The following is a 23932-nucleotide window of genomic DNA, read 5'->3' as shown; positions in this document are numbered from 1 at the left end:
GTCATTGTGCAAATAAAATATATTCCAAATGTGCTGCATAGATGCATCCTATTTGTGAACAAGTTTCTGTATGGTTCTTGGCTATGCTAATTTGTTTGCAGCATGTACTGGTAGGTTAGCTCTTCCTCAGCTCAAATGTAACCATGTCACATCACCAAGTGGGTTACCTGTAAGTATTTGTAAAGTATTTCGAGGATCATTCAAAGGTGAAGGGCACAATTTAAATCAGATCATTGCTGTTACCAAAAAGGTAACTTCTCTATTCTGCTCTAGTTACAGAAGAGAAACCAGTAGTTGTATTTATGAATTTTAATACTGAAAAGTCTTCATATGGCAAATGTCTCTCTCTATAATGAGAAAATACTGTTCAAACTTTATTGTTAACCTTTGGTCTCCCACCAGAGGGCACACTTACTTGTTCAATAAAAGTGGAAAGGTATTTACAATGTAATAATGAAGTATTTAGGCTGATATCAGGAGTGGACTGCAATACAGATTGTCTAAAAATAAGTCCCTATTTTCTCATTCTAAATATGAGAGCTTCTGTAAGACGAGMTATTCCTCCCCCTTACCGCCAATAGAAAAAGCAGTGCTGGGGGGTAGGGGTGGCAGGCTTCAGGAGGCTGTCTAGTCATCTCCTTGATCTGAGGGAGTGAAATCAACGTGTAAAGTGAATCAAAAGATGTGCAGAAGTGTGAAGGGTTTTTTTTTTTTTTTTTTTGTACATATTCTTTCTGAATCCTGTTTTAGGAGAGGAACGTGGAGGCAGTGCGCAGTGCAAAGGATGAACGGGTTCGGGAAATCAGAAATGCGGTGGAGATGATGATTGCCCGGTTAGACACTCAGCTGAAGAATAAGCTTATAACATTAATGGGTATGCATTTGCCTCGTCTGTTATGAGTGGGAGCAATATATCAATAATATGTAAATCTTCTGATGAACTTCTTTCCCGCAGGAGTATGGCTCCTTGTGCACTTTTCAGCATTAAGACAGGAAATTGCATGGCTAAAAAMTTCTACATAGAGCAGGGCTTTTAGTTAATTGTGTAGTTACTGTGTTACAGCTCTAAGTAGTTAGAGGCAACCAAACCTGTTTTTATTGTGTCCTGTATAGTAACTCAGTGAATATGTACCTTCAATTGGAAGATATTTAGTGCTTTCAACTTGTTGTGAAAGTGTGTTTACACAAAAGCTTTTCTTAGCTAAGTATGTATTTTTCATTTAACATCTTTGCAGTATCTACTCCTCACAATGTAATTTTAAAAAAAATTGCTTTTCTGTGATTATCTGCAGTGMGGAACAGTTCAGGTCCATACATAGAAGCAGCATTGTCTACAAATGAGAGTATGGGCATCTGGAATCAGAGCTGCTGCTTTGGTTCCCGATGCTATTGCCACCCTGAGGCTAGTCACTTTAGCTCTCCTTTGGTCTAACATAGGTGAGAAGACAGGTGGTACGCTTACAGGTATTAAAGCTTGCAGAAGCAACATTTTAAAAAAATGATTTCAGATGAATGGATGGCTTTCAATGAATAGGATAGCAAGTGAAGTCAGGAGATCTAGATTACATTCCTCAGTTGGCTTGTAACTATGCATGTACTTTGATCAACTTACTTAGTGTCTGCATCTTGTTTYTTTTTCCCATGCATGCTTTCACTTTCTTAAATGTATTGGTAKAACGATATATTAAAGATGACTTCTTTTGGGATATCATTTTCTTTAGACACTCTTGAAATGTTATGTTTATGACCTTAGTTTTGTGAGGTATGCAAACAGTAGATTAAAGCGCACAAATAAATAGGTCACTGACCTTGTAWCTATCAGCTTATCTCAAAAATAAAAGTAAGAGAGTAATAGCTGTGCTATAAACTTATTCCTGGTGCTTGAAATCGCTCCCTCCTCCCCTCCCCCCCACCAAAAGAAACCTCACATATGCATGCTTAGAAAATGTTCTTGTTTTTGAGGATGCTTAAATTTATTCTCATATTTCCTTCRTATTAACATTTTTATTTATTTTTATATGTATATATATGTGTGTGTGTGTTGTATATACACATATATATAGTAAATGTGTATCAGATGTAGTTCATCTTTCTCTTCAAATTCAMATCAGTATTTAAAAGGCACGCTTTAAGATAAATCTGCATATACTTATGCCTATACTGAATATGATAATCAGTTGCAAGATTTGTTTTGGTGTGTGCTGATTGGAGATCAGTCCGAAAGCCGTTTTAGAATGTCTTATTATTTGGTATGTACAGATTAACATTTTGTACATGTAGCATCTTTTTTCTGAAGACTGCCAGAKGCTCTTCAGGTACTTAATGCATGATAGAAACAAAGGTTTCAAATCCCCAAGACAGAAAACAGACRTATGTCTCAGTCTTAACATCAATTGGAATTCACAAATACTTTAAATATTGTTTGGGTTTTTTTTTTAAGGGAAAAAATGCTTAAACATTAGAGAACAAGAGAAATGGTGGTTTTTAAGAGAAAAATATCGGCTAATATAAAAGAGACTTGGCTGGATGAGAGCAAGTTCAGTGAAGTCAAACCTGCTTTTTTTGTCTGAAAAAGAGCCCAAAACAACAAAAAAAGGTTATTTCTGGGACACAAAGAATATTTCATTACTGACTTAAACCTCAGGTGACTTTTTCGCTACAGCTCTAATTAAAAATGTAGGCTTGCTTTTAAAATGCTTTCTCAATCAACCTTGGTATATTTAGAAATCCTTTACCTTACYAGGTTTTGGGGCAGCTTCCAGGAAAAAAAGCTAAATTTCTTAAAATTCCATGAGTATGTCTTTTACCTTCCTTTCCTTTAAACAGGTCAAAAGACATCGCTTACCCAAGAAACTGAACTTCTGGAATCCCTGCTCCAGGAAGTAGAACATCAGGTGATTAYGAAAAGGGTTGAAATGTTGAAAGTTACATAGATACATCATCAATCAGCCTTCTATCTTTTTGAACTCTTAATTGGTAGAACTATTTTTATCTCTTTATTGAAGTGGCTTTAGGTTGTACAATTTGCTCTTAGAAGTAGGTGTGTCTTCTAGAAATAATGGAAGGTGTTTCCTTTTGTTGCTTGAAAAACTAGTACAGGGGTTGTTTAGTGATACCATGTAAAGTTACACAGTTGAGCATTTAAGTTAGTTTAGCATTTGGACCATGTGGCTAATCTCTGTCAGTTCTGCAGTTGCCAACAGCCTATGAATAGTGGTGGCTATAAATGGAGAATAAATAAAAATGTCATGTTTCACTTTGTGCTGTTGAGGAAAACTGAAATGGTTCTAGTTCCTTTAGTCCCATCCATCTGTCTCTCCAAGAAGTTGATATGGTATAATTTTTTTTTCTTCCCCCTAGCAACACAAGTTTGGCTTTTGTAAATGGAATATTCAAATTCTGCGGAGGCTGACTGCACTTTTCCTCAACAATTTCTGCTTGCTTTGAGCAAATGGTAGGGTGTGTGTGTGGTTACCCCTGCCTCCCACCCCTGGCATTACTGCGTCCAGTAATTTTTTTCAGCAGAGTCTGGCATCTTAGGTCTCTGGCAGGGGGAAAGAAATTAAAACTTTTGGGATGAGAGGGGAAGAAAGCATTATTCTTGAGTTATGTCTCTTGTTCTGTATTTCTTCTTCATTCTCCTCCACTGCTTTTGTTTCAATAAAAATGCTAAGTTGACTTCACTACCTGAGCAAGGATTATTGTGCTTTCCTTGCACTTAAGTTATTTGTTTTATACTCATAATGGAATGTCATGTTGAGGAATTGTTGAGGTCWGGAGGGTGAGTGCTTCTGCATACTATACATCAGCTCTTTTTTTTTTGATTATTCAAGAGCTTGTTTTTATAGCTCATTCAAGAATTGCTTCTTGTTTTTGTTACGACCCAGATGAGGACTTCTATATCTTTCTGAACGATGGTGCTAGTGCATATGTAACTGCAAATCAGCTTCTCTTCTGTAGACAAATCACTGAAATAATAACAAATTAGTACTAGAGAAGCAAGCTTTTTCCTCCAAAATATGAGGAAAAGCTTGCTAACTARAAAGATTCTGTGAAGATACAGCCATTTGGCAATTGTGTAGACCTTGACATATTTAAAGTCATTACATATGACTTTATCAAAAGAGACTTTGACTTTCGTGTTCTTTTTGRGGAAGTAATAGAATTATTCAAAGAATTTACAGCAAAAGTGTGTGGTTTTTATGTTCACACTAGTCTCACTTAAGCTTRGCAGAAAGCTTGAATACTAAGCCTAAGGTATGTTTTTCCAGTGTTTAAACTATAACATGTATATTCTCTATATATGAGAAGCAGAATAGCCTTTTCTCCTGTAGTAAAGAGGTTTAAAATATACAGTACTCGTTATTCCAGGAACATATAACGTTAGATTTGTTCAAAAGTATTTATTACCACTTGAACCTCGAAGACTTTGAAAATACTTTTGTTATTATGCTTGGTCCTGTAAGCCATCTGGAATGAAGTGGATTTAAATGCTTTTCATAGCCTTCTATTTAGGATAATATATGCTTTACTTTGTTCAAATTCAGTTGAACAAATAACAACAAAGTACAGCTCTTGGCAATGAGGCAGTAAAGGAATAACTGAAATGGAAAAGGACAGTCTTAAGGTTGCATAAGCATGTCTTACCATATTGTGCTGTATTGAACAAATTATCCCAGTGTCTAAGTTTCATTTCCAAGTTGATTTACTCCACTATTGTTGTCTAAGCACAGTAAAAGGTGTGGTGTGGTATTAATCAGGCATATTTATACATAGATCTAAGATCTATGTAGATCTGTTAGATCTAAGTGAAGCACATAGTAGACACTGGTGCTTGTATTAGAAGTTGAAAGAGYCTTCAGTATTCAGGACTTCCCAAATAGGTTGCACAGCCTTTGGAGTGAGACAGAATTGGAGAAATCATTTTAATTTCTTAATAAAAAATTTAGAAGCAGTGTCTTCAACTATCATAGCAGACTGTTAGTCTTAAGAGCTGCCAGTTTCAAGAAAAATATTAAAAAGAAAAAAGACTGTGTCATGGGTAATCTTTCTGAAGCTGTGACAGGCAGTGTTTTAATATGCAATTAGTTTGTTTAAAAACAAATGCAGTCAAAATCGATGGTTTCTACTAATGACAGAGGGATTTCTTTCCTTGTTTTTTTTCTCCATACAGTTACGATCATGTAGTAAGAGTGAGTTGATATCCAAAAGTTCAGAGATCCTGATGATGTTCCAGCAGGTTCATCGGAAACCCATGGCCTCCTTTGTCACTACTCCAGTTCCCCCAGACTTCACAAGGTGAGCAGCGCATTTCCCCTGTGTTACCGTTTGAACTTGAAAGCTATCTTAGAACTGTTCAGTTTGTTTTTAAAAATATGTAAAGTAGCTTAGTAAAGAGATAAAAATCTCCTCTTTATTATCATACAAAAAATTTCAAAACTGCTGAAGATTGTCCCATGGGACAGATTTTGATTGTGTTGAGGATGATGTTTTAGTGATTCTAGAAGATAGCTGGATGTTGGTGTGTGCAAGCCTTGCGTAAAATTAGGGCAGAGATGTACCACTGTATATTAACATGTGGGTTTGGAAGAATGAGTAATAAGTGACTGAGTTGCTGGAGAGATTCTCTAACTCACTTCTAGTGGAGTAACGCTCCTCAGCCATGCAGGCATTKGTGGTAATAATCCATGGGGTAGCATGGTGTCCATTTCTCAATGTTAAACTTGATTTTTCTGACTGAATTTGAGTCCAGCTTTATACACTGAAAATGACAAGTTGCTTAACTTACTCCTCTTACAACATCCACTGACAGGCTTTTCTATTCCAGCAGGGCTTATTTTATAAATCTGTAGTCCTTGGTGGGGAATCAAAACAATGGGCTCCAGGTGACTAGAAATTTCTGTCTTTACACTTAGTTTACCGATTTGCCCTTTTTCTCTTATTATTGGGGTCGTTCAGTGTATAATTGCAAGGCTCTCATGAGATGCCTCTGCAGGTCACCTTAATTCAGAATATATAGCCAAAATCACTTTTTAACACGATTCCTTCTCATACAGTGATTTTATTGCTGGGTTCTGAAAAAGTCAGAGTTTAGGATAGCTGACTGCAAAGTTTCTCCATAAAATCGAGAGTATGAGAAATCTTAGAATTCCTCAAATCAATTTCTGTTCTTTAGCAAATATCACTCTGTCTGGCTTTTAGATGCAATCTGAAAACTATTACCTTGAAGTGTTTTCTGAAGAGAATACTTAAAAGTCTCTCTAAGGAGAGTTTAAAGCTGGATATGCATTTTCCAATGGCATTAAGCTCTGACACATGAACCACTTAAGCTTTGTTCTTTCAGCCATGCAACAGTTTAATCCTTTCTAGAACTATCAGAATTTTACAATGAAAATTGCTCTGTTAGGAGATTATTAGACTTCACAGGCAAAAGGGCGGATCCTCTTAACTATCTTTAAATACTTCTGTCTGCTCTTCCTTTCTGACCATAATGTAAAATACTTGCTTTGATGTGTGATACCACGTGCAGATGCGCTGGGGAGAAGACTCATGAGTGGAATTTTCATAAGTGCTGAAAAAAAACAAGTGTAGTCTTAGTGCATTTCAGTGGATCTGGTGATCCAAACCATCTTAAATGCTTCCRAACAGTCCAAAAGTTGGGTTTTTTAATGTGATGTTATTCAWAATATATGTATTTTTTTTTCTTTAGTGAATTAGTTCCGGCCTATGATTCAACTACCTTTGTGTTGGAAAACTTCAGGTAAGAATGTATCTTAGAGCTTATTGATACTCACAATACTTTCTTATTTCTTCTGTTTGTGTTTAATATTGTTTAAAACAGTGAATAGTCTCTGAAAACTGTTAGATACAAACTAAGAGAAAGGAATTCAATCAAAATCTCTTATGTGCCAGGTGAACAACAATTTACCCCAGTTCAAATGATAGTTTAAAAAAACATTTTCCTTGATAAAAGCAAACAACTTCTAAAACATTGAACAATTTTCCAAGGAACATATGTGTTTGTATGGATGCTTAACATTTTGCATGGGCCTTGTGCTGTTAGGTGCTCTTTGTACAGCAAGGACAGTTCCAGAGTGTAAGTGTATATACAGCTTGCTCTTCCATGGAGGATTTTGATTTCTCTCAATAGCAATCTTTTTTTCTTTTTTCTCAATAGTACATTGCGTCAGCGAGCAGATCCTGTTTATAGTCCGCCTCTTCAAGTGTCAGGACTTTGCTGGAGATTAAAAGTTTATCCAGTGAGTTAATATCTTCACTAGAATTGTTACCCTATCCACGACACTTAAGCAGCATGCTTGTCCTGTAAAGAAACATCAGTTAGATTCTTCTCATGTGAAAAGAGAAGTTGTATATGAAAAAGTGAATGAAAAAAAAGCATAAGGTTGCTGTTGTCAGTCAGTGGCCATYGGAGCCTCCATGCCTCCAGATATTCGGCATGAGCATTCTCAGTACAGTTAGTTTGGCTAATTTAAGAGCAACTAAAAATGAGTTTCATAGATATATCATAGCAACCCTAATAGGTATTTCTACCCTTCTGTCTGTTTGAGTGTTTAAATGTGCTTCTTGCAGAACTGAGGTCTAGATTTAACTTACCATGTTTACGTTTATAAACTACTTGTTTTGGAAGTTAGGAGGAGGACAGAGTACTGGCTGGAGAGGAAGCTGTTTTACTGATTGTCCACTTCTGAAATGCTGATGTTAAAAAGTGTATTGTACTAATGTCCTTTCAGTGAGCTGAATATTCAGACTTTTAAAGCAGTATTTGTGTCGTTATTGGAATGCTAACCCGTCAGGTGTGATCTTTTTAACTCCACTAGTTTGGTCAGTGCTTCCAAAAGCTCTGGCTGCTCTTACAGCTTTTTTTTGGAGAAATAACTTCGTGAGTTTAGTGGTGGAGTATAACTTCTGTTGTTTGTTAGTCATTTAAATGGGATCTTCACAGGACTGGATTCATCTGTCAAGTCCACATATGCACACARTAGTATTCCTGCAGAGCAGAGGTGGACCACTGTGTAAGTTTTCAGAGTATTTTAAATTCAGGATTGACTGTGTAAAGTGCATTGTCAAAAGGCATTAAAACTAATTTTAAAGTGGTAAGTTGAAATGTTTCTTCAACCTAGAAGGTTCAAGTTGAGCCATTCTTCATCCTTGATTAAGGTGAGTGTGATGAAGATTTTGCCACAATTTTTCTTGAATTCTGGTGATTCTTAAGTTGTTAATTGACCTAACTTGTTCATGTTGCATGTTTTTCTTAAGCAAAGAAATGATTCTTTCCTCTTTTAGAAATGAAGTGGCTTTTAAATGCAACTGTATGTAAAATATTTCAGAACTAATGTTTAACCTGAGCTGTTTTCATGCTTAGAGTGTTGTGTAGAGAGAACTGGACCATAATAAAGTGATGCGTAGGTTTTGTGAGCTTTTTTTTTTTTTCTTTCTTTTTACTGCTTGATCTATGTTCTGTTAAATAAGTGTTGTTCCAACATATTGACAAATGTTTGTCTGTTCAGTTTTGTACTTAAGCTACTCTAACGTTTTAGCAGTTCAATTAAGCTATGTTCTGAGATGGTGATTTATATCTGAGATAAAAATAGTAGAGTGYACATCTGCTTCCAGGTGTGAACTCCACCTTGATTACAGTAGGAGTTCTAAGTCATAGAAAACAAAATCAAAATTGTAGTGTACAAAATACTATCTGGAAATTTTGAATTGATTGAAGCTGTTTTCTGAAACTTCAAGGGTATATGGAAGTGGGTTTTTTTTCTGGTTTTGACCTTTTTTTTAATGATTTTTCTATCTCTTTCTGTAAAGGATGGGAATGGAGTGGTACGGGGCTACTATCTATCTGTGTTCTTGGAGCTGTCGGCTGGATTGCCAGAGACATCCAAGTAAGAAAAACAAATTGCCAAAGAATCTGGAGAGCTTTGCAAAGAATAACCTGAGTAGTTTTGTAAGGGGTTGCCAGAGATTTTTGTAGAGCCTATTGAAAAGGATAGTCATTTCTATTGTCCACTGAGCTTTGAATCATGTCCAAAGGTGATATTTTAAAGTTAGTGTTCAGTGGCTTGCCTAAGATAAATAGCAAGCTGGCAATAAAACAGGTAAGAATATCTGACTCCCAGTATTCAGTCCTCGGTTTGGTACTCTCTTTACATCTTTGCTACAATGCCTTTTGCATAAGTCTTCAACAAAATTTTAAGAATGAATCATGTCTTCAGCTGGAAATGCTAGCCTCCCAAAAAGTATAGTTCTCTTAARCTTGATGGATTCAGCACTTTGTCTCTTTGTTCTGGTGTTAATCCTTCTGATCTTCCTCTGCTTAGGTATGAGTATCGTGTAGAAATGGTTCACCAGTCTACCAATGATCCAACTAAAAACATAATTCGAGAGTTTGCCTCTGATTTTGAAGTTGGAGAATGCTGGGGCTACAACAGATTCTTCCGTCTAGACTTGCTAGCCAATGAAGGCTATTTAAACAGACAGAATGACACTGTGATTCTAAGGTAAAGGCGACAACTTAATGGGACTTTTTTCTGCTATCGTTTCATAAAAAGTATCACACATTGCTAAAATGGGAAGTAATCAAGTATTCAAATATAAAAAAGTATGACATGTTTTGTCATAAATAGATTTCACTGTCATAAGCTTCAAAGGAGAAAATGTGCTGAAGAGAGTTAAGGGAAGTTTAAGTATGTGTGTTTCTTTGAGGTGAAGCTGTGCTTGATGCTAATAAGCCTGGGTTGGGTATCTGTAGCTAACTGAATTAAAGGAAAAATGTTTTCTTCCCCTCTTTAGAAGTAGTTCCGGTGAGCAAAGGAGAGCTTTGGGAGTGAATGAAAGAAACCTGTCATGTCACAGAGCTGATGCTGTCAATGGAAATTGCAATGTTATGACAAAATACAGAAACTTTATTCAGCTATTTCAAGTGCTGTATGCACAGTTCTACTCTTGCTTCTGTTCAGTGCTTCATAGCATGTCAGTTTTGTTAGTGTCAGTTTCTGAAGATAATGACTTCTCCTATAATTGCCTCTCCTACAAAATACTTGCTATTACTGTTCAGTGAATTCGAGATGCTTAGTATGTAGAAGTACTCATTGTCTAAGTTTACTTTATTACTAGATTGCATGTTGTATGACGTTTTTTATGCAGGGCTTTCCAAACTCTGTAGAACAAAACTGAAACTTGTCAAATTTTGCTTTGAAGGTTCCAAGTGCGCTCACCGACCTTCTTTCAAAAGTGTCGAGATCAACACTGGTACATTGCTCAATTGGAAGCAGCTCAGACAAGTTATATCCAACAAATAAATAACCTTAAAGAAGTAAGTAGGATGTATATTGGTGTAAAATTTTCAGTTTCACCTTTCTCTGACCAGTYTCAGGTTACAAAGTTCAATTTGGTAATTGTGTTTAATTAGATAGTTATTGTTAGTTTAATAGCGTCACTATTAAAATAGTATATATGCTAAGAAACAAACTTATTTGATGTGATGATACGGCTCCAATGTTGTCTTCTATATGTACTTTTGTGTCCCTCTAATATTTAAGAGGCTTGCGATTGAACTATCTCGGACCCAGAAATCACGAGGCATTTCACCTCCAGACACTCATCTTAGTCCCCAGAATGATGATGGTTCAGAAACAAGATCGAAGAAGTCTGGACAAAGCACTGAAACACTACTTGAAAATGTTGCTGCTCCAGGAGTGCGAGACAGCAAGGAAGATGATGAGGAGAAAATCCAGCATGAAGACTTTAACGTAGGAATAATCTTTTCATGCTTCTTTGTTTCTGTGTAACTTTTTGCGATAGGATAGCAATGGAAATATAGATCAACTTACAAATTGTGAATTAGAGTTATTATTCTCTGTGTGGAAGTAGGAGATAACACATATGAGAGGTTAGCAGTAGGTGATGACTTAAGGAGATATGTTTTAGAACAGAGCGACGTGRTCCCACCACAAGGAAAAGCTTTCCTCGCTGCAGTTGAAAAATTCAGTTCTTCTGTTTGTTGCCAGCTTTTATTGTGTTTTTGGACCCTCTGTGTCCAAAAGTCCTGTGTGATATCTTGACATCTTTGGGAGGAGAGGGTTTCTGGTTAGACCTTTTGGTAAATGCATTAAAGTGCTTGAAATGCTTCTTACTATAAAAACAATCTAATCTGTTGTTACTGTAGCATGAGCTCTCTGATGGTGACCTGGATGTAGATCTTGCTGGAGAGGACGAGGTAAACCATCTTGATGGCAGCAGCTCTTCAGCAAGTTCAACAGCAACTAGTAACACTGAAGAAAATGATATTGATGAAGAAACTATGTGAGTAGCTTCAAAAAATGCTTTCCAGATCATCACCTTGTCTCCCAGGAAACAGTCTTTGTACTCTGGTGGAAACTGACTCATTCACTGTATCACAATGATGTTGTGGGAGGGATTTCAGTGCAATGTGAGGGCTGTTTCCTGTACTGGCAACAATACRCAGTGATATGTTTAACACTAGATGTTGAATTTTGAGGCAGCTAGTTCCTATCTTTTGATTTATTTAGTATATACTCTGTCACTGATGAGTGATAGTCTGTGAAGATTCTTTCCCAAAACACTTAAGAAGTCTGTTTCTGTACTATCTGACATTTTAACAAAGTAGAGCTTTGGTATTAGAAATTGATGTAGTAGTAGGAAGATAATAACAATGACTATAAGTTACTTAAATCTTGAGAATTTAAACTTTGTAGTTAAGATAATATCAAATGCTAGGACCTTCAATAAAACATTAAAATGTGTTGTAGTACATACAACTATAAAAGCTTACAGGGTCAAATTTTAAAGTCTAGAAATGTTTGACGCTTTGACTCTCGATTACTGAGTCAGTCATTTAATTAATGCTCTTTATTTCGTTTAATTTGTGTAGTTTAGAATGTAGAAAATTTTGTCTATGATGCTTCACATTTTTTCAAAATAAATGCCGTAATATTTAACAGGAGCTGACAGAAGTTAATAACTACATTCCCCCTTTTCCACCCCAATCATCTCCTAAGGTCTGGTGAAAATGATGTGGAATATAGCAATAACATGGAGTTGGAAGAAGGAGATCTCATGGAGGATGCTGCTGCTTCTGCTGCTGCTACTTCTGGAGCATCAGGTATGAAAAGCAACCTTCAGAATTTTCATGTGTGTGAAAGGCTGCTGGATTCCTTCCCCTGTTCTTGAAAGCCTCACCAAGCTGTGTTCTGCAGACACCTCTATTTTTGGATCTGCTGCATCATGTAGTGTGTACTGATAATTGCAGTGTAGTGGAAGCATCTCACTGATTCAACCAAAAAAAAGGGGGGCTGGGGGAGGATCTTCTGGACATACTTATTTAAAAATACTACATAACTTAGGAGTGAAGCTTCTCTGCCTCTTTGAAAACCCTTCCATTCCAGTCAAAAATAGACTGACAAGCAATCTTTACTAGCGTCTGTGGCCTCTGAACATGTGACATGTTCACTTCAGATTTTACAGGGCACCAAAATCTCAAGTTTGTGGAGGGAATGAAGTGTAGAATCATTAAAAGTCGAGTGGGAACAGTTCTTAAATGCAATAATGAAAAGGTGCTCTAAGATCCCTTGCAGTCTTGAGATGAGCCCAGATTCTGAGCCAGAGGTTAAAACTATTCCCCAGGATTCTGAAAAAATCTACTTTTTGTTCCATTTGTGACAAAGATGACCACAAATGAGACAAGAACTGTCATTTATGCTACTGTGGAAGTTTGCTGGTCCTTGCGATTTATGAATTTGAGGAAYATGTCTGTTTCTTTCTAGAAGCGTATCATTTAAAGAAGCTGCACAGTGGCTGCAGATACAGTATCTATTTAGGAGATGTTAAAGAGTGATTAACTGCATTTTAAAAGCTAACACAGTATTTTTAATCTCTTCACTTAAGAGAAGCTTCTTGCATTTACCTGCTTGCAGTGTTTTCTAGTTGGAGTGTTAGCAGCGTCGCTTACATTTGTCAGAAGGGAGTTCTACTAAGCTGTCTGATTTACCCAGATCTGTTTTCTCTGAAGATTCTCTTGATCTTTCAAGTGTTTCTGCTGCTATTTAACAGAAACATCATAGCACAAAGCAGAAGTTAACTGAAGACCTCTCCTAAATCTAATTAAAAAAAAAAGTTAGAATGCTTATGTACATCTCTTTGGAGTAAATGCTCTTTGTATGTTGATTTACGTAAAAAAAATCATAAAGTGAAGTATTCTTTGGTTTTGTTCTGTGAGGCTTTTTAGCTTAAACTTTTAGTTAGAAGTGTATCTGATTGCTTTTAGAATGCTCTCAGAATCCAACAATCCATGAAATAATACTGGTTTTGTTAAATCTCTTGGAATGTTTTCATTCTTACTTTAGATGAAGAATTCAGCTTTTTTGTTTTTTACAGGGTACTGGAGCTTAATGCATCACCTATGTTGTATATATGCACGCTCTTTCTCCATAACTCTTCCTTAGGTACTTGCCATGGCTACACCAATGCAAGTGGAAGATCTTCAAGGCGAGGAGGAAGTACCCTAGGTTCAGCAGCCAGTAGCAGCTTATTAGATATAGATCCCTTAATTTTAATCCACTTGTTGGATTTAAAAGACAGAAATGGTATGGAAAACCTTTGGGGCCTTCAGCCACGTCCACCTGCCTCTCTTCTGCAGAACAGAGGTAATTGTGCTTATGACCTGTGTTTGATGTCTTTCCTTTTAGAAAAGCTATGTATGCATAACATCCCAAGTAACTTGATTCCAACTTGGAGATATCTCTGAGAACACAGTCCCAGAGTTAGAAGCAGATTTTGAAGAGAGGAAAAAAGAATTATAGTCAATCCTTCATTGATAGCTAGACTTTCATATCCTCAGTTGTGCTAGTCAGTACGTTACATCCTACTGCCTGCTTTAACACACTCTTTTTCTTAATGGTTGACCTCAGTTTGGAAGCTACAGATGACTCAGCTAAAACCATAAATGTGCATCAGTGAGGGACTTCTCATCTTTTTGGGGTGATACGACTGAACTGACTGTCTATTTTGTGTATACTGTATTGTAGTAATATAGTTCAGGCAGTTCCTGTAAAAGCCACTGTGGGAGATAAGTGAAAAGCTCTCTTTTGGAAGGTGTTATTATTAAAAGACAAAATAACACAAAACAGCTATCTGCTGAGAAAGCAGTGGCACCTCTCACTTCACACAATTTGTGCACTTAGTGGTTGAGAGTACTAGGAGCATGGCRTATGCTAATAAGAAAATAATACCAGGAATATGGAAAAAGGCATTTAGAACAGAACTAAAAAAATTCACCGAGTAGGCTTGAAAAACAAGTAGAAGGCAAAAGGAATGAAGGTTCAAGGCAGGAAAAAAATAAAGAGCAACAGTGCAAAAACAGGCTATGTAAGCACTTTTGGAAGAAAAATAGATCAGAATGGCGGGAGGAAAAAATAGTGATGCTATTAAAATAACTAAAGATTCTGAAAATTATTTGTTACTCAGGATCTAGCAAGCTAGAACAATAATAAACTTCATGTGCTGCACAAGCAAGAAAACTGGCAACTCTGGCACTCAATTATTGTTGAAGGTCGCGTGTTTCTCTTGTTTTGTTAGTAAAGAATTAAATCAAACATCAGTAATACATTTATCATAGTTAATATTCATTTGGAGCTAACTGGCCCACTACCACAACAGCCTATTTCAGGTCATTCCAAAACAACTATTTGGTGATTTAAAGATCAGAAGAGAAATAATGGTCTATGTGCTACAAATACATGCTTTCTTTCGCTCCAGCAATGACACTGGCATTACCAGCATCTAAAAGCTTACTCAAAGTGTTTGCTTCCTTTGTGATTTTCTTTAAACCCAGTCACAGGAATAGAGTTTCAGCAATAGTCAGGTAGATTGCAGTCAGATGAATTTTCAGCTATGCATAATGCATCTTCCCAGAAATGGAGGTCAGTGCTGTAAGTAAAAAGGGGAAAGCAGCATATGAAGTGTAGGTCTCAACATTGTTTTGCTTGGTTGTTTGGGAAAGGCCTGGGTGGAAGGACCTTAAGAGAGGGCATTGCATTTTTGGCTGTGTTACTCAAGCAAGACTAAGTTATTGGTGTGCTGAATGCATTCCTGGTCATCTTTAACTACTGACTACACAGTTGAAATGGTGTGTTTTGCTGAGTCCTCTTAAGATTTGACTGTTCCCAGAGYGTATTCATCCAAGTAAGAGAAAGCTTCTATTATATTTGGAGTTTGCCAAACTTCACCTCCTAAGGTGAAGTTGCTTTCCTATGAGCCACTTTGATTTACATCTCTGAAACAGCTGAATTTGCAGTAAAGYGTTTATAGAATCTGTAACACTTGAAATAGGCATCAAAGTTGATCTACTTGCTGAGTAGCACATAGGCTTGCCCTGGTATTAGCTCTTTGACCTGATCTTGAGGTGTTAGATGCTTAAGAGAATTCCTTCTCTAGTTTCAGATTTCTTTGGGTTCTATGTTAACATGACAGGTTTGTTATATGAGGATTTTATAAAAACTTATATTTAAGAATTGACTGAGCTTGTGAACCTAAGCTTGTCTAACAGTATAGAGTAACTCAGTAATCAGAATTGATGCAGTAGTATCAGAAGTCTTCCTTCTTCCAAAGAGCAAGTTTTGAGTCCTTCTCCCATAACAGGCAAGAAWGGAAATCTGCTGTTTCAGTGACTCTGCAGTACTTGCAACCTAAATATTAACCATACTAGTACAGGAGAATATGTCTTTATCTCTCATTTTTATAACAGAGCAAAAGATTTTTTTTTATAGCTGTTAAAAATAGATGTGCAGTTTTCTTTGAGATCAATTTTACTCAGTTGGTGTGTTCTTTAACCTTTCCTTTGGTAAAGCGTCATCCTATTCTCTGAAAGATCGAGATCAGCGGAGACACCAGGCAATGTGGCGTGTGCCCCCTGACATAAAGATGCTGAAGAGACTGAAAACTCAGATGGCTGAAGTCCGAAGCAAAATGTCTGATGTAAAAAACCAACTGTCAGAAGTAAGAAGCAGCAATGCTGGCACATGTGATGGACAACCCAGCTTCTTCTCTGTTGAACAGGGTGCTTTAGCTGCCTGTGGAACAGAAAGTTGCAGCAAGTTGCAAGAAATAGGAATGGAACTACTGACAAAGTCTTCAGTTACAAGTTGTTACATAAGGAATTGTAAGTGTGTAGAGAAGGGAGATTTAAATGTCACTCTTATAGATGTCAGTTGTATAAATGGATTATTTATCCAGGCATCTGTAAATAGACCTCTTTGCTCATATTCAAATTCAACCATAAGAATCCAGAAATATAAAACCTTTCAATAAGTAAATGTTTTCTGAAACTCATTTCAGCCTTTTCCAGCAAAAGCACCACAACTTCTGGTCCACARCCACTAGCCTGATGTAGTGAGAATGTTTTGCAGCCCACTGAGTTTAATCCAAAATTGAACTTACTCTAGCTGAAGGTCATTTCTTTTTGACTGCTACTCTAAATGCAGCTCATCTGTGAAGCTTAATTCTTGCTGGTGAACAAAATTAATTCCAAACTTACCATATTTTAATAACTTGAAATCTTGCTAAATTTGAGCAAACCAAGGTTCTCTTTGGAGAGCCTTTTGCCTGTTGAAAGGTGACTTCTTTCAAAGCAATGCCAATGTCTATCTGCTCAAATTCTGTCACTGCCAGCGTGGAATCTTTTGAGGTTCCGTTCAAGGTTGTGCAAGTGCCCTTYTTTGCTTATGCTCCTGAATAAAGGCACAAATGATTGTCAATCCTCCCTTGCTTCCTGTTGCCTGGGGAGATACTGCTCCAGCCTTCTGTGTTTTGATTCAAGTTATTGCTTGCTGTTTTGGAACCAAGATTAATAAGAAATCTATTGCAGACTGAAGARCTGATAGAGTAGTTTTTTTCTTCTTCTGCATCGACTTCAAAATGTACCTCCAAAACAGGCTTTTACTGGACTTGCAAAAATCTTACTTTGCTTTTCATTACTTTCATAAAACAGAGAATTCCTGCTCTGGTGGTACACATTCAGAGGAAAAATAGTTGTGTGTTTAAAGTTTGGAAACTYGAACAGTGCCATCAATAAACCAGGAAGGATCAAGCCGCTTCATTGGAAGCGCTAGTTTTGTGTTGTGTGGATAAATTCCTCATCCTGTGAAGGTTACTAAGGCACTGCGCAGCCTCCTGGATCTGCAGCAGAATGAGAGGAATGTACAGTAGTGATCTATAAAACTCCCGTTGCTGCCTGTCAGCTCTGTGGGGTGCGGGAACAGCAGAACTTAGTGTTTCACTGTTTCAGTTACCACTTCTCTATTCCTGTCTGAAATGCATGTGTAACTATGGCTGAAGCCGTCTGGATGACGGGTTCCTGGAGGATCTCTTACTGTACAGCATCCATATGTTACTTGTATAATCTTGACAGTGACCCAAACTAGTTGAGCTCCTTTTCTCTAGCCTGCATCTTTGATAGGAAGAGTGTGAAAGGAATTTTGTGCAGGACTGGGAGTCAGTGAGGAATGAGACTAGTCTGATATCCAGAAAAGAGAAAGTAGCTCATATAGCTTAACTTCACCTAAAACAAGCATGAAAACAGAATGCTGCACCCTTACCACATGTTAAAATATTTTTGCAGCTGCAAGTAAGAAAAGTAATTCACCCAAACCTATTCGGTGTGGAGCAGCAGGAGCTCTGTCTCTGCGAAGAGCTATGGACTGTGGGGATGGTAATCTTCGTTCAAAGGGCGATGGTCAAACTTCTGAAGGTAAACGAGGTYGTCTTTGCACGTGTGATGTGATGCATCTTACTGTCTGTACAAAGCTCTTCAGGAAGTCGTTTACTTGGCAACAGACTGAAGTTTCCCTGAAACTTGACTAGGTCCTTTCTCAAGTATAATTAGCGTTACTGCACCTATGGAGATCTTTGATAGTTAATTTGCTGTAGAGCAGTGCTGCACAGAAGACTTACCAGTAGAATATAAAAGTATGTGTTGTATGTCACTTCTGGTCTTACTCTAGGTGTTTTAGGAGCTACACTTGTGGTAAAAAGGGACAGATGCAGTGTACTGACCCAGGCTTAMATTGATTTGACTTAAAGGGAAGTCAAGAAAACCGATAAATATGATGACAGTATTGTGTGATGTCACTGCTCCTGAGTTTTACAGTGCACTTCCTTGAGTGGTAATGAAATTAAACACCTAGTACAGGAATTGGTATTCTGCCCCTGTAAATGTAAGTGCTCAGTGAAGTTACCGGATGTCACAATTCTTTTCTTGTATGCTGAACAGATGCAGCATGCCTGAGTGAGATACTGGAACACAGCAGGGAGGCGCAGAGGGAAGCAGCAAGCTTTGTGCCTAGTTTCACCACTTTCCGTGACTAGAAAGGCTGCGTTAGTGCAGTCAGACAACTCTGTTTTCTGTAACTCTAGACTTGGTGAAGAGGGTGTCTCTATTGCTAGAAGATATATTTCAGCTGCACAACATGGGGAAGGATTTTCTGACATCTCCCAAGATGGCAGCTGTGACAGACACTCTGTGTGTGCTTCGGAGCATATGTGAAGTGATTTTTGTTGCTCAGACAGTGACTTAAAAATGTAAGGTTTTAAGAGCAAGAGTGGGGATGGTGTGCTTGTGCATACATGTGCTTGGAACTTAACTGGTGATATAAAACAACTGCATGTTTAGCATATAAAATAAAACTGGATGTGCTTTGAGCTGCTTTTCCTGTCTTCTCAGGTGGCGTTGGAAGTTCCAAGWCAAGCAGCAGACATAACTCTCCGAGGCCCCTGAGCAGCGGTAATGCTTCTGAGGCACTGCCGAAGCCCGAGGACAGACCTTGTGAAGGTTCGGATTCYGACGTGGGAGTTTCTGGCCTAAATGGCTTAGCTGCTATAGAGAAGGCCAGAAAAGTTGGAGCTTTAGGGTAAGGGTTTGGGGACAGTTGGGGATGGTTTTTGTTTGACTCTTGTTTTCCCTCTTGTTCTTTCCTCCCCCAGTTCCCTTGGTCTAGAAAGAAAATAACCAAGCTACTAAAGCCAGTGCCAGGTGCTTGCAGCAAGGAAGAGAAATTACTTTGAAGTTTATTTGGTTGCTGTTCCCTCTGGATATCAATTTTTGGCTTTATAACTAGGTTACAAGTCCTTTATGTGCTGGGTTCCTTTTTTTATTGTTCTTTGGGGTTTTTTGAATTTTGATCAGCGGTAGATGTAGTTTGCTACTTTGATTTGAAAGGCAGCCTTTGCTTGTTTTGCCACTGTTCCTTACCACATGTTCTCTTAAAAGAAAGGTTATAACTATTGATTTTCTCCTTAAGAGAGAGTTTTTCACTGTGATTCCACTTTTCACAGTGACTRAAATAGCTTAGTTAGCCAACAGGCAGCTAAAGAGCAATGGTGTACTGGGTTTTTTTGTTTGTTTTTTATTTTGKTTTTTTTTTYCCTCTTAATAGCAGTTTTCACCAYCTTTGGAAAACACTCATCTTAAGCTTCTCCAGTCTTTTTTATTTTTTAGGATCTTAAGTTTTTGCAAGTTAATTAAAACTGGATGTTGAGTTGGTGACTTAAGCAGACATGCAAGAGACTTGAGTGAAACTAGATGTGGTACTAAAAGGAGCTGTCTTCCTAGCTCAACTAAATCTTTAATAAGCTTTTCTGTGTGTCTCCTAAATTCTTTCTTAAGACCGAATTCTAAAGGATGTCGTACAGAGGGAACCCACTCAGCTGATTTGGAGAACGGCTTGGAAACTGGTGAACTGCAGGGCATGCTTTCTGAAGGTGCTTCAGCTGGGGCCGAGGAAGGTAAATCAAACGTGGTAATTGTAAACGTAGCGTTACAACGCTTCAGTCTATGATCATCCCTTTTTGTAATGCAAATAGCTTGGTGGGGAAGGAAAAAAAAAATGTTTCCGTGGTTGTTAACTTTGTTATAACACTTGGCAGCTGTAGTATAATGAGGAGAGAATCTTTCTGTCCCACTGCTATCTGTGGAGAAATAGTGATGTTGTGATACAGTAGGAGTTTGAAGACCTAGCAGATAATGGTGTAAGAGGCCATCTCTTTCTTTGGACTACTAGCTGCTTTTCCTGCTTCTAATGGCCACATCTTTGCTTTGCTGTTCTGTTGCATGGCGTTGAAAATAATTTTTCTTATCTAATTATAGTCAGTGACCTTGGCTTTTCTTAAACCTTCTGCCGTCAGGGGCAAACCACAGTGCAGGAGTGGAAGTAGTTACCACTAGAATCTCTCTGATGTCTTGTTTGTATCTAGCTTTGTGGTACGTAAGCCAGTTTCCTTAGACATTTGGAGGAAACTTCCCCCCTCCCTTCTTGTATCCTTTGCAGGCTGGAAAAAATATTATTGTCTTTCTTTTTGAAAGTCCACGTAGAAGAGTTTTTCTTATCTTGCTAAAACTCTCCTGCCTCCCACCCCTGCACTAATTTGAATTTCAATGACTGAATTGTAGCGCAAAGCCTATATTAAGGTGCCAGCATCCATCTCTATCTGCAGTGTGCAATATTGTGTAGGAGTTGGCATTTACAGAAGGTCTCTCAGTGACAAAACTGAATTTCTGCTCTTAGTCACTGCAGCRTGATCGTGATGTGCTCCTGCAGTTCTCCTGTTACAGCAGAGAGCCTAATAGGAAAATGTTTTTAAAACTGAAATACTTCATTGTTAAAAACACCAGGAAACAAATATTACAATTATTTTCCTTTCAGAGAAGAAAAATTACAGTAGAGTTGGCATCTCACTTAGCCCCTKACTTTCTTTCAACAGCGACCATCARCTCTTAGGAAATAAAAGAACAGAGCAAATCCCTTCAGTCATCCACAACACTGTGCAGATGGGTGAATTTTTGACTGGTGTCGATGCATACTTGAGTTGTGACAAAACAAAAGAAGCTGCCTTGATTCACTACAGCTCTAGTTAGCTTTTAGGAAAAGCCTGTTATGCTTAAGTGGGACACTTAACAGAATATTGCGGCTTGCAGGATCTGGCAGGTACATCTGCTTAAACGGTCGCATCATCTATCGAAAAAGCATTTTATTTTCTGCCCTGCCTGTAGGGGTGGGCTGAGGGGCTGGCTGAGGAGTGCAGCTCAAGCAAGAATAAACTGCAGATACTGAAGTTCCAGCTCAATGTAGCTAGAACTACTCCTCTTGAGCTGAGCTGCACAGCAAAATTAGACTGAATGTTCTGTTGAATTCCTTAGAGCTTTAGTAAATACATTTAGCTTTAAATGTGCTTTCTCTCTCTTTGTCTTGCCAGCTTTTGGTATTTGATATTGGTCTTAACTCTTAAACATGGAAAAAGTTGAACACTTGAGCTACACAAATCTCACTACCATAATTTTTGCTTCGTGGGGTTTTTTTTGTTTGTTTTGGTTTGGCTTTTTTTTTTGCAGCTGGGGTATGTCAGAAGCATGTCCTTCATCTCCTACCAGGAATGAGCAGTGATAGTGACATTGAATGTGACACAGAAAATGAAGAGCAGGAGGATGCCACCTCCACTTCAGAGGGATTTAACCATGCCTTCTCTGTCCAGTCCTCAAGCGAAGGTAGAATCGATTGCGTGCGCACATCTCCAAATGCTTTAGGCTTGCCTGGGTGCTCTTATGAATATAGAACATTGTCAAAGCTGAGATTACTAATGGTGCTATGTAGGTATTAAAACTCAACCAGGAGCCAGTGAGATTTGGAACTCTTCTCTTGGGTTTCTAATTAAAAATAGATCAGAACACGAGAGGGAACTCTTCCTAGCCTTGAGAAGTCAGTTTAGGATAGTCTCCCAGAGGAGATGTTGGAAAACCCATAGCTCTTGTTCTTCGAGTTGGAACTCCCTGCTTACCCTAATCTGCACTGTAAGTAGGCTAACTTCAGGGAGGTAACCACACTGCCTTAGCTGCATCTTAATTGACAGGAATGTGCTTTGAGCAGTTCCGTTTAAAAACTCATTTAATGTTTCTTTTGAAAAGGTTTAACCTTATGATCAAGTTAAAAGCTTGAAGGTGACTGCTGATGCTGCATGAAGTTAACTTTTGGCCTGAACAACTGTCCCATGCTGCATTAGCAGGATGGCCTAGCAACTCAGCTCAGTGATTTGTTTGCTGTTTAGTGCTTGCTGCAGACACTAGCAAGAACTTCATAACTCATCAGAAAAATCAAACATCACTCATTTCTCTGCTTGACTAAGTATTTTGATTTAAAAACCCTAGAGCAGTCTTAATTCAGAATCAATTATATCATGTATCTGCACGTTAGGAGTGAAGTACAACACAAAGTGGGGCCCTGCAGGTCACGGACCTTTAACTTGCTGTTTTGGATACTTACCTAGTAAAAGTTATTGGGTTTGTTTGKTTTTTTTTTCAGCCTTAGAGCGATGCTCAGTATTTCCAGAGGGTGATCAAGTAGGTCCTGATGATCTCAGCTTTGTTACTGGAGAAGACAGCACCAGGTAATTCTAAATGTTTGTCTTAGCTAGGGTCTGAGATGACTGTAACCCCAGAGATGCACATTTCCCTTATTGCTCCCCAAGTTGAAGAGATTAAAGGAACCATTTACCTCACTGAGAGTGGGCAGATGGACGTTTGTAGAGTCTAACGTGTGGCAATCTCCCACCAGGAGATTCGTGGCAGGTAGATAGGTGAGTTGCTGGTCTACTTCCTTGTGGCTGATGTGCATCTTCAAGACCATTGTATTTTCTGAATTTTTAAAGCACTTTAGAAATTACATAGTGCTGAAGAAGGACTGGTTGAGGCTTGTGTGCTCATGTAATCAAAACTCTTCATTTTAAGTAGCTGGCTTGAAATTTCAAAAGTTAAGGTCATATCTGCTTGAAGCTATAGAACTGCTCTAATGTGAAGGTGTTCAACAAAAGCTGACTTTCTTTGGACCAGATAGAGAACTGACCGGGTGCCTGAAGACTGGCCGGCTTGCGTTCCTGGGAAGAGGCGCGTTGTTCGTTGGAGCTTAGTCCAAGGCTCCTGGTTTTGGTTGTGTGCACACTCCATTCTGTCCAGGACCATTGTGCAGTACTGCTACAGTCATCTTTAACCTGTCACTGGGGCAAAGTGACCTTTGAAGCCTTATAGTGAAGGCTGCATTCCTGCTGGCTCTGCCAGACTCAGATGCACATGCTCTGAAAAAATGTCCAAAAGGTGCTGCAGCCCTATTTCAAGATGTTTGTCCTATTATGTCATGAGAATAACAGAGAATGTGTGAATGTTCTTATTTTTAATGCAATGAACTGATTGTATAAGACTGCTGAATCCCACAGATGCAGTGGTTTGAAAGTTGGGGTAAGGCAGTTGGCATGAAAGTTGTTTTCCTCAGTCTGTAAGGTGGACCAACTGAACACATTGCCAAACATTTTGCCACTGTGCATTGCGTTTTGAGCTGCTAAACTACTTGTTGAAGCTATGATGAAAGCTGAATCGCTGGTTATTGAAAAAGCATGAATAACTGTAACTTATAGTTGTTCTTGTCTCAGCTGACTGTACTTAAGTTCATTTTTGTATGAATGTTCCACAGTAAGTGCTGTACAACTCATAGTTTAAAACTGTTTGCACTTTGTTAATAAAATGAGTGGTGAAAGCTGGTGTGAAATTTTAGACATTCAAGTGTAAGTAAGTAAAATGCTAGAGAATGCCTGTTCAGGTAAGTAATACACTGCTACCAAGCTTGACTTAGTTTTTAGTACTGAATTGCTGAACTTCCTGACTGCTTACAGGCTGTCTCCTGCCAGAATATATTGCCTTTTTTCAATGAAATAGCTTAAATCCATCTGGGCTTTTTAAAGCCACTTTAGTAACAGTTAGACCAAATGCCTAACTAACTGGTGTACACTCAGATAAAGCTGCACTTTATGATACTGAGTTGTGACAGYGTTTACTGTTTTACAGGGCTGTGTGTTGATC

General features: G+C 38.1%; 1 protein-coding gene across 6 annotated transcripts in view; it reads left to right on the top strand.

Moving 5' to 3' along the window:
• TRIM37 (tripartite motif containing 37) overlaps positions 1 to 23609 on the top strand; it is a 31006-nt gene extending 7397 nt beyond the window's left edge. For 2 of the 6 annotated variants that reach the window (XM_085301327.1, XM_085301332.1), the window contains 19 exons: positions 751 to 874; positions 2827 to 2894; positions 5174 to 5298; positions 6710 to 6760; positions 7178 to 7259; positions 8830 to 8906; positions 9342 to 9521; positions 10222 to 10336; positions 10563 to 10772; positions 11189 to 11325; positions 12042 to 12145; positions 13485 to 13685; positions 15887 to 16198; positions 17657 to 17785; positions 18758 to 18944; positions 19700 to 19818; positions 21422 to 21574; positions 22386 to 22470; positions 22913 to 23609. In XM_085301327.1, coding sequence (XP_085157453.1) covers positions 751 to 874; positions 2827 to 2894; positions 5174 to 5298; positions 6710 to 6760; positions 7178 to 7259; positions 8830 to 8906; positions 9342 to 9521; positions 10222 to 10336; positions 10563 to 10772; positions 11189 to 11325; positions 12042 to 12145; positions 13485 to 13685; positions 15887 to 16198; positions 17657 to 17785; positions 18758 to 18944; positions 19700 to 19818; positions 21422 to 21574; positions 22386 to 22470; positions 22913 to 22916 — 2463 coding nt within the window. In that variant the 3' untranslated portion in view covers positions 22917 to 23609. Of the gene's footprint in view, positions 1 to 750; positions 875 to 2826; positions 2895 to 5173; positions 5299 to 6709; positions 6761 to 7177; positions 7260 to 8829; positions 8907 to 9341; positions 9522 to 10221; positions 10337 to 10562; positions 10773 to 11188; positions 11326 to 12041; positions 12146 to 13484; positions 13686 to 15886; positions 16199 to 17656; positions 17786 to 18757; positions 18945 to 19699; positions 19819 to 21421; positions 21575 to 22385; positions 22475 to 22912 lie in introns of those variants that run through there. The other 4 variants (XM_085301331.1, XM_085301330.1, XM_085301333.1 and 1 more) reach the window with 4 other exon arrangements.
• Positions 23610 to 23932: the final 323 nt, after the last annotated feature.

This window comes from Rhea americana, unplaced genomic scaffold (assembly GCF_003343005.1).
Source record: "Rhea americana isolate MKP2758 unplaced genomic scaffold, rheAme1 scaffold_175, whole genome shotgun sequence".
Lineage (NCBI taxonomy): Eukaryota > Metazoa > Chordata > Aves > Rheiformes > Rheidae > Rhea > Rhea americana.
The sequence above is the reverse complement of the archived record's forward strand: the minus strand, read 5'-3'. Positions and strand labels throughout refer to the sequence as shown.